The 11,221-nt window shown below is 37.0% G+C and overlaps 3 protein-coding genes across 3 annotated transcripts; all 3 read left to right on the forward strand.

The window, feature by feature from the left end:
* LOC109234677 lies at positions 1,355–1,981 on the forward strand. The gene has a single exon (XM_019400745.1). The coding sequence runs from the start codon at positions 1,355–1,357 to the stop codon at positions 1,979–1,981; it is 627 nt and encodes a 208-aa protein (XP_019256290.1).
* Positions 4,811–6,079, forward strand: LOC109234678 (uncharacterized mitochondrial protein AtMg00810-like). Its single transcript, XM_019400746.1, has one exon. The coding sequence runs from the start codon at positions 4,811–4,813 to the stop codon at positions 6,077–6,079; it is 1,269 nt and encodes a 422-aa protein (XP_019256291.1).
* On the forward strand, positions 6,856–10,623 carry LOC109234070 (flavonol synthase/flavanone 3-hydroxylase-like). The gene is made up of 3 exons (XM_019399917.1): positions 6,856–7,700; positions 8,011–8,341; positions 10,199–10,623. The coding sequence occupies exons 1-3, from the start codon at positions 7,189–7,191 to the stop codon at positions 10,448–10,450; spliced, it is 1,095 nt and encodes a 364-aa protein (XP_019255462.1). The 5' UTR covers positions 6,856–7,188; the 3' UTR covers positions 10,451–10,623.

The raw sequence follows: 11,221 nt of genomic DNA on the forward strand, positions 1-11,221 counted from the left end.
CAGTACAGAGAAGAGAACCGAGCCTAACAGTTGACAAAGAAGAGATGAGGATGGAATGAATAAAGAACAAAAGAAAGGAAAGATACATGAACCAGAAGTAAATAAGGAAGGAGAATCGGAATAGTTATATGATATTTATAGCTATAAATACGACAGTTATAGATATCCGAGATAATGGGCAATCAATATCATTAATGCCCATAATAAACCCAAATTACGTGGGAAAACTGTTACAATTGTACATTCCTATATAAGGACACAAATTTTTATTTGTAAAGACAGGTCTCAAGTACTATTGAAATATACTTTTTACTTTACTGCTTTCTCGAAATTCTCTGTCTTGGTTTTACAATTTGACCATCAATTAGTTCATTTGCCATACTAATCATTTTCTTTAAATATCATTGTGAAAGTAAAGTAAAACTTGGTTATCAGTAACCCGTTTTCTTCTAAATTTAGACTTTGATCAAGGAACATATTTTTTATGGTTAAACAATATACACTAAGATACTAATTCTATTATTATATGCATATAGTACTAATTATTTATTATTTTATTTAAATTTAATATTTTTATTTTAAAATAAATACGATGTTCTCATATTCATTTTCTACAAAAATAAATGATATTAATTATCCACAATTTAAATTAAGATAAAATAACTTAATAATAAGATCACATGTATTCATATTTAAATATTTTAATCTTAATAAATAAATAAATGGGGTCTTATTCTCCCGCTTAGGTATTACTGTCCTAATTAATTATATGTTTTTTTTGGAGAAATTATAAGGTTCTTTTGGTCAGTCGGTGACTGAAATTTGATGCTGTTAAGATTATACTGTAAATATAATTAACACTGTACTTCCTTTTCCCTTTCCAGTAGTTAGTTATAGTTAGTTAGTATTGTTCATTACGGTTGTTAGTTAGAAGGTAGTTGAAGGTCGGCTAGTTGGTTACTTAGTTGATTAGATGTTGATTAGCTGTCATTAGCTAGATTGTTTGTATATATACTCTCATCTAGTGCATAATGAAACAGATTTCTCTCTTCACTCATCTGAGAATTCTTTCTTCCTCTCAAGGTTCGATCATCTGGAAGCCTGTAGTTGCTTCCGCCATTGTAGGTTGTGAAGCTCATTGAGCTTGTGTATCTTCAAACTTGATATGGTATCAGAGCGAGTGCTCTTTTGAGAAGACGATCCACTGAAATCATAGATCGCAGTTCATCAATTTCTTCACGATCGAAGCTAGGGCTCTCATTTGAACTCATTCAATCGAGAATCTCTGTATCCTCATTTTCTCAGTCAATCAACCTTCTCTATCATTCAATCCTGATCTCGCACTAAAGCAGTCATGGAGGTAGGTGATGCAGGTGCTACGAATACGGTAACATCGGAAATTCAATCGACGATCGATGTGAGTAGTCCACTCTATATTCATCCCTCTGATAGCCCTGGGCTAGTTTTGGTCCCAGTGCCTTTTGATGGTTTAGGATATCGATCATGGAGGAGAGGTGTATTGAGATCCCTCTCTATTAAAAACAAATTAGGCTTTATCACTGGAGAATGTGTAAAACCTAATTCAAATTCAGCAAGTTTTAGGCAGTGGGAGAGGTGCGATGATATGGTAACCTCATGGATTTTAAATTCACTTGCAAAAGAAATTGCAGACAGTGTGGAATATGTGAACACTTCAGTTGAGCTATGGAGAGAGCTTGAAGATCGTTATGATCAAACAAATGGAGCAAAGTTATACCAAATCCAAAAAGAGATTAATGACTTGAGTCAGGGAGTACTCGACATAACTGGATATTACACTAAAATGAAGAAGTTGTGGGAAGAATTGACAAATCTGAGTGCTAAATCAGTGTGCAATTGTCAGTGCACTTGTGGTGCAAAAGAGAACATGAACAAGGTTGAGCAGGACAGGAGACTCATACAGTTCCTAATGGGTTTGAATGAAGTATACACTGTAATTTGAGGAAGCATTTTGATGATGAATCCATTGCCATCTTTTGCCCTTCTAGTGCAAGAGGAAAAACAAAGAGAGTTTCGACTAAGGAACCAGTTGAACTTTGAGTCCAGTGCAATGAACACCAGCATTACAACTCCAAGATCATTTAAGACAAAATTCTCAGTGAACAACAGACCTAGGCCCTTTTGTGACTTCTGCAAGAAACAAGGTCATACCAAGGAGAAGAGCTTCAAGCTTCATGGGTATCCACAACAGTTCAATCGACAAGGAACTCAAAATTATAACTCAAACAACTATAATAAGCATCCTAAGAACAATAGAGGAAGAAACATTACAGCAAATGTTGTGGCTGGTACACAAACCATGACATCAAATACAATTTCAAACCAAGGAGAAGATTTAGAGAACCAAGGAGGTAATAACAACCAAAGTGTAAGCCTTTCAAGGGAGCAATATGATCAAGTGGTTAGACTTCTGCAACACTTTCAGAATGATGGGGCAGAGAACAGCTCAAACGCAAGGCGAGCCAATGCAATAGTGAACTTTGCAGGAAATTTTGCAGGTATTGTGACTTGTACTTCTTCTATAGATTTTGACAAACTGTCGTGCAAATGCTTTCAAGTTAAGGCTGATTTATGGATTTTGGACTCAGGAGCCTCACACCACATGACCTTTAACAAAACACACTTACAGAACATAGTCACTTTACCCTATCCTTTACTTGTGAAATTGCCAAATGGCTACAAAGTCAAGGTCACAGAAATAGGAACTGTGACTCTTACACCCAAAATAGTCCTATACAAAGTTTTGTTTGTCCCAACCTTCAAATACAACCTCATCTCCATTAGCTCTTTGACAGCACACCTCAAATGTTTAGCTTTCTTTTCTAACACATGTTGTTTTCTGCAGGCCCCTTCTCTGAAGAGGCCTCTGGAGATTGGTAAAGTCCATGATGGATTGTACCTTCTCTGCTCAGACTGTCTGAATAAAGGAAATTTTGCAGCAAAGAAGGATGCAGATCTTGCTACTGCAACACCGTGTTTTTCTCATTCCTGTCAAGCTAGTTCATCTGTAAATACTCAATGTCTTTCCTTTACTCCACATCCCAGTTATATTATAAATACTGTGTCTCCACTTTCTACTGTAAATAGTTCTCATTGCAATAAAACATACTGGGATTGCAATTCTGAGTCTTTTTCAAATGATGTGAATGACATGAACATGTTATGGCATTATAGACTTGGTCATGTGCCTTTTGCAAAAATGAAAATGATACCCAACATCCCAGCAGACTTTGCACCAAGACAACCCTTCCTTTGTTCTATATGCCCTATGGCCAGACAAGCTAGACTCCCTTTTCCTCCAAAGACTACAAACACCTCTGCTACATTTGACCTCCTACACATAGATTTGTGGGGACCTTATCATGTACCTACTCATGACAATTTCAAGTATTTTCTCACCATAGTAGATGACTTTAGTAGATCCACTTGGACTCATCTACTCAGTTGCAAAAGTAATGCATTGCACACCCTCAAAAATTTCATATCCATGGTTGAAATACAATTTGCCACCAAAATAAAATGTGTCAGGTCAGACAATGGCTTGGAATTCACTAGTAATGAGGCCACTTCATTCTTTCAATCAAAAGGAATTGAACACCAAAGAACCTGCCCCTATACACCCCAACAAAATGGCATAGTAGAGAGAAAACACAAATACCTGTTGGAAACTGCTAGAGCTTTATTGTTCCAAGCTAGACTTCCATTGAGATACTGGGGAGAGTGTGTACTTACAACAATATTTCTCATCAATCGACTACCTATGTACCCGCGAAAAACAAGTGCCCTTTTGAACTGCTGCATGGAAAGAAACCAAACTACTCACACTTAAAAAGTTTTGGTTGCTTATGTTATCAACCTGTCCCTAAGCCTCACAGAGACAAATTTGAACCAAGAACTTCCCCACATGTCTTTATAGGATATCCTTTTGGTGTAAAGGGGTACAAGGTACTGAACCTAACTACTAAGAAAATCCATGTATCAAGAGATGTGATCTTTCATGAATCCATCTTCCCCTTCTCACTACCACCTGTACCAAACTCTCCTTCTCTCTTGCCTACTCCTGTCACATATCATGATCATCCTACTGACTGTAGTGCTTACCCAGTCCACAATCCTTTGACCTCTCAAATAAGTAACTCTACTGCACCATCACCTAACCACACCACACACATAAATACTCCTGTGTCACCTAGTCACACTGTACATTCACCTCCTACACTTACCACCACATCATCAGACTTAATAACCACCTCTAGGGTTAACCAACCCTCATCTTCTGTTGAGAGACCAATTCAAAGGGTGTCCAGCAGAGTATATAAGACCCCATCTTACTTGTCTGAATATGTCTATAACATGCCCAACCTAAAACAATCTCAGCATGCTGCAACCTCCCAGAACAACCCTTCCTTTTCCCTTAATGCTCTCATTAACCAAAACAACCATATTACTCCTCATGTCCTTAATACTGATAGTCAGCAGGTTGTGAGAAGCATTTGCAATGACAGGGAGCCCTCATCTTATGAGGAAGCAGCAGTCAATCCTGCCTGGCAACATGCCATGATTCAGGAATTTGAAGCACTTCATGCAAATAACACCTGGACTTTAGTCCCCTTGCCTGCTGGGAAACAAGCCATAGGCTGCAAGTGGGTTTTTTAAGGTAAAGCATAAAGCAGATGGGAGTGTGGAAAGATACAAAGCCAGATTAGTTGTGAAAGGCTATACACAAAAGGCTGGTATAGATTACACAGAAACCTTTTCTCCAGTGGTGAAGATGACCACTATTAGAGCTCTAATTGCTACTGCAGCTAAGAAGAACTGGGAGCTATTTCAATTGGATGTGAACAATGCTTTCGTTCATGGAGATTTACATGAAGAGGTATATATGAAGCTACCCCAAGGACTTGCAGTCTCCTCTCCTGATCTAGTTTGTAAATTGAACAAATCTCTCTATGGCCTAAATCAAGCTAGCAGACAATGGTATGCTAAACTTGCTGATGCTCTATATTCCAGGGGCTACACTCACTCCATGCACGATTATTCTCTCTTTTACAAGAGATCATCTGACAGTGTGGTCTTTGTGGGGGTCTATGTAGATGATGTTTTTCTCACTGGCAATGATCTTACTGAAATCCACCTGCTCAAAACATTCCTGCATGACAGATTCAAAATCAAAGATTTAGGCGAATTGTACTACTTCTTGGGACTTAAAGTACTCTACAGAAAAGGTGGAATCTTAATCTCACAAAGGAAGTTTACTCTTGATCTCCTCAAAGACTATGACTGTCTCCATGCTACAAGTTTGTCTTCTCCACTTGATCCTACAATTAAGTTAAAAGCTAAAGAAGGAGTACCTCTATCTGATCCCACTCTCTACAGACAGCTAGTTGGGAAGTTAAACTTCCTCACAAATACTAGATTGGACATAGCCTATGGGGTCCAGCATCTAAGCCAATATATGCAGGACCCTAGAGAACCTCATCTTCAGGCAGCATACCATATGCTCAGATATTTACTCAAGGATCCCACCTTAGGTCTCTTTATGTCCAATGATGATGATTTCTCAGAGAAAGCCTATTGTGATTCTGATTGGGCTGCATGCCCTGACTCTTGGAGGTCTGTATCAGGATACCTTGTCCTTTTGGGTAACAGCCCTATCAGTTGGAAGTCTAAGAAGCAAGAAACCATCTACCTTTCTTCCGTAGAAGCAGAGTACAGATCCATTAGAAAGGTCGTTGGTGAACTTGTCTGGCTCCATCGTGTACTCACAGAATTGACAGTCCCTCCCGCTCTTCCTATTCTTGTATTTTGTGACAGCCAATCTACTCTCCACATTGCTAGGAACCCAATCTTTCATGAACGTACCAAACACATTGAGGTTGATTGCCACTTCGTCAGGACAAAACTCAATGATGGCCTCATCCTGCTTTACCATGTTCGAACTGATGATAACCTGGCTGACATTCTCACCAAATCTCTTACTGGGATCAAGCACTCCACTGTCTTGGGCAAGTTGGCTGTGTGTTCTACACCTCCAACTTGAGGGGGGGTGTTAAGATTATACTGTAAATATAATTAACACTGTACTTCCTTTTCTTTCCAGTAGTTAGTTATAGTTAGTTAGTACTGTTCATTCCGATTGTTAGTTAGAAGGCAGTTGAAGGTCGGCTAGTTGGTTACTTAGTTGATTAGCTGTCATTAGCTAGATTGTTTGTATATATACTCTCAGCTAGTGCATAATGAAACAGATTTCTCTCTTCACTCATCTGAGAATTCCTTCTTCCTCTCAAGCTTCGATCATCTGGAAGCCTGTAGTTGCTTCCGCCATTGTAGGTTGTGAAGCTCATTGAGCTCGTGTATCTTCAAACTTGATAGATGCTACTGAAAATTTTTACAAGTAGCGAAATATCTTAACTATTACTTAATATATATTCACATGACAAATTGGCTTTATAAGCATAGTACCCGCAGAAAACGAATATGAAGAAGAGGTCTCAACATGTTATACTTCCGCTTTCAATCCTAGTCATTCCTAGTTTAGAGTGACCAAGTGGTCCAACATGTTCACATGACAAACTGCGTTTGTACATATCCAATTATACACCACTCTTTTTCTCTTTGGGTACCACAGAAAGGCATATGTTATTAGTAGTATGTAATTAATCTGATTATTGTTCGTCACATCTGCAGTCAGCCTTGCAATATATACAGCACACAATAATAATGAAATAATATCTTTAACCCCTCACAATAACGTGTTAGCTAGCTCATATATATCACGTTCTCCTTGCGTCCATTACTCCATTTCACTACAAAACAGCCAACCCTCCACTTGTCTTAAAGGTTACGAGGCCTCTTCTTGGCCACTATATATATTAGTTCCTTGCCCCACTCCTTTCTCCAATTGTTATATCTTTGTGTTAGTGGCAAGTTGCCAACTCTTTCAGTCCTCGTACTTCCGTCGCTTTTCATAGACTTTTTCAGTATAATTGCTGTGTGGCTACACGGATTTTTAAAGATTTTGTTGGGTTGTGGGGTGTGTTGTGTATGTATAATATAGTCTAAGGATTTCAGTATTGTCTTATCATCGTACTCCTGCCCGATATTTGGATAGTCAGAAACCTTGGTGTCCGTGAACTGAATAAGTAAGAAATGAAATTTCCAGGAGATTGGCCAGAACCTATAGTTCGTGTCCAATCATTATCCGATAGTGGCATCACCACAATTCCCAACAAATATGTCAAACCCCCAACAGATAGGCCATCGTTAAATACTTCTTACAAGAATATTGGTGTTAACATTCCAACTATTGATCTTCAGGGACTCTTTACTGCTGACGGAAACATTAATAATGCCCAAAAATCCTCAATTTATGAACAAATTTCAGAGGCTAGTCGACACTGGGGTTTTTTTCAGGTTGTGAACCATGGTGTTCCCCCTGAGCTTATGGACAAAGCTCGACAAGTGTGGCGAGAATTCTTTCACCAGCCTATGGAAGTTAAACAAATTTATGCAAATACGCCTAAGACTTACGAGGGCTACGGCAGCCGCCTTGGAGTTGAAAAAGATGCAATTCTTGATTGGAGTGATTATTATTATCTTCACTATCTTCCTTCCTCCTTGAAGGACCATCACAAGTGTCCTGCCCTCCCTCTTTCCCTCAGGTACGTATTGCCAATTATACACACTGATATAGTAGGCTATGTTCTTCGTCCAAAAATACTGCCGCGCATTTGTTCAATTTGTTGAATTATCCAAAAATGCACTATTTTTGGAGCATTTGACATGCATCCGACGGTATTTTTTAAAAGTCCGAGCAACATAGATAGCAAGTTAGTTACCATTTTTAACAAATTTCTGGCTACGTGTAATTGGCTTATAAAAGTAAATAATATGATTGTTTAAATATCTTTTACGTTATTAGAGCATAGAACTTAAACTTCAATATTAAACAAATTTCCTCAAAAAATGCAGGGAAGTGGTCGAAGAATATTCAGAACAAGTTGTGAACTTTTGTGGGTGTTTAATGAAGATTTTATCAGCAAATCTTGGGTTAAGAGAAGATGTTTTGCAAAATGCGTTTGGAGGAGAAGATATAGGAGCATGTCTAAGGGTGAATTTTTACCCAAAATGTCCACAACCGGACTTGACCTTAGGCCTTTCCCCACATTCGGATCCAGGTGGCTTGACCATTCTCCTGCCGGACCAGGACGTCGCCGGCCTTCAGGTCCGCCGCAACGGCGATTGGATCACTGTAAAGCCAGCTTCACATGCTTTCATTGTCAATATAGGTGATCAGATTCAGGTGAACACATATTGTCTTAGCTGCTCATCTTTAAATTCTCTGGTTTTTGTCTAGTATAGTTTGAATGTAAATTATCTTCAAATTGTGTTTTAGTACGGCGGAAATCATGATTTCGTATTTTGCTAAATTACTTCACAAAAAGAATTGATGCATACTATTTCGATGAAATTTTTAAGTTTTGAAGATTAATATTTAAGTGTTAGTTGGATCAAACTTATAATATGACGTTACAAATTAATCTAATTGTATTAGCAAATAATGTTTTCTCATTTTTCCCTTTGATAGAAAAATATTGATGAACTACTGGTTCGTCTTGGTGTTCGTTGACTCTATTATACTGTCAAACTTCTCTATATATTTTTTGGCTTCTATAGTAACGTGCTGTTATAGAGAACATATATTATAACATAATGTTAAAATCGATTCCGAAAAAATTTGACTTTTATAGTAAATGGTTGTTCAATAGGGATGTTATTATAGACAATTCTGACTGTACTCTCCCACCAGTGCTATAAAAATGATTAAAGCATTCACCTTCAAGTTACTCCCTATTATAACTTTCTCAAAAAAAAAATCATTTATCTGAAAATGACTTATGTTATACCAATAACACATACATGTTTATTTTTGTTTATTATTAGTAGTAGTTTCTATTTGTAAGTTATCTTTAAAAATAGTGTTTGGCTGCAAATTGACGAAAATAGTCACATGGGAGGGAGAGAAAATAGCCTCCCCACGTAGGGGCGGATACGAGTGCCGGGTTCAATTGAACCCAGTACTTTTGATATGACGCATAAATTTATTTGTAAAAATCTATTAAAATTATAAAAAGTAGTTGATATGAACATGTAAACATTAAATATAAGATGGGTTCAATGCAAAAAATATTAAAGGTTGAACTCATAGAGTTTAAATCCTAGATCTACCTCTATCCCACATCACTTGCTATGTGTAAATACAAAGGTTTAAGAAGCTAAATTTCAATGAATAGGTCTTAATTATAATTCTCAACTGTTTCCAAAGCGCATGTTAAGAAGAAAAACAATAAACATAAACTATGTATTTGCCAAATAAACGTCACAGCTTGTTATTTGACATATGACATTTAACCACGTTCATTTAATTTGGTCTTTCTATCAAAGTGTTGCCCGGTACGTGCATTATTCTCTATATAGAAATGCGTAAGTAATTATAACTTCCCCTATATATAAAACTGAGAATTAGCAAGTTACCACCTTCCGAAGAAAAGGGTTTTAGCACATGCAACACTAAATAAAAATGACCTATATTCTCTAATCATTCTTTTAATGACTTGTTTTCACAATTTTACGCAACTTTAATATTGCAACTTCGCTACGTACATTTTACACTTTTCTGAAAATTCTTGATTCACACATATTGTTTGCGAATATTTCTGAAAACAATTAACAGTATCGACTATCGACATAACGTAGTTGTTACAAAAGTTACAATCCTGTCATTAATACCAATGTTCCAATAAGGCCAAGGTGTAAGAAAACATGTGATATTTAAGTTTTTCTCATTTAGCAAATAAAATGAAATGTACCAATAATAGAATGTTTCTTTACTTACATTTGTTCTTGTAATCTTCATTTCACAAATTCCCATATTGGGCAAACACCGTAGGACCTATTGAATGAATCTTCGTTACATTTCTATCAGATTATTTATGCCTCAAATGACAGAGATATATACTTCATTTTGTTGATTGAATTTTCAAAATATAGACGTAAGACCTGAAAATTACATATGTAGCACATTTTGACGACAAAATTAAGGCAAAATTAATTAAAGTTTTGAAGTCATGACCAATGAATCTGTTTGTTTATAATGTAGGTATTAAGCAATGGTATTTACAAGAGTGTTGAGCATAGAGTGATGGTGAATTCAGCAGAAGAGCGTGTTTCTCTCGCCTTGTTTTACAATCCTAGAAGTGATTTGATGATAGAACCAGCAAAGGAGGTGGTGACGCCGGAGAATCCTCCATTGTATCCGCCAATGACCTTTGATGACTATAGACTCTACATAAGGACTAAAGGACCTCAAGGAAAATCACAGTTACGCCAATCCAACAAATCCCCAACATGACAAATAAAGTTTTTTTTACATTTATATCTAACCTCCGTGTAAAAAGTTATTGGGTTCAGTTGCCACTGTTTGCAAGGCTGGCTTTGATTCATAATTTTGTCACTTCAATTTGAATTGAGGATTGACTGGGTCGCGAGGATTTCGTATATACATGAACGAAACTGCATTCTCCATTTTTTTTTTTGTTGCTTAAAGTTCATTTATTGAAAGCATATTGTTTACCTCGAAAATACGAGTAACAATTAAACTTGATTTGTGGTTTTAAAGATACGTGATTTAGTTCAATACTAATTAATAACCAAGAAATTTGAAGTATAAATGGAAGAAATAAGTAAAACCAAACCAGAATGTAGGCCAGTCTCGACCTCGAGCTAAAGTGACCTCGAGGTAAATCAAGAACAGTAAAGCAAGAACAATAAAGCTATAGGACAATTCTGATGAACAATGAGCGAGAAAGTACGAGAGTATATTCTTTGCCAATGATTGATGATCCTTACAAATGATTGGGGTCCCCTTTATATAATAGGGAAACCCTAAATAAGGTACATTTCTATTTACAGTAAAGAATCTTATTAGGACAGCTGTCTAACCGCCTAGTACGGATTCATGCAAATCAATTTTGGGATTTACGCCACGATCTTGGGGACGTGGCAGGAATCTTTCTCATTCTGTTGCAAGGCCACAACGGCATTATCTCGAAGCCGGCCACGTGCGGTCTCGATATTCATCAGTCACCTTTGTAGGCATCTATATTTTATTGGATTAAATCAT

Source organism: Nicotiana attenuata, chromosome 11 (genome assembly GCF_001879085.1).
Source record: "Nicotiana attenuata strain UT chromosome 11, NIATTr2, whole genome shotgun sequence".
In the NCBI taxonomy this organism is placed as follows: domain Eukaryota; kingdom Viridiplantae; phylum Streptophyta; class Magnoliopsida; order Solanales; family Solanaceae; genus Nicotiana; species Nicotiana attenuata.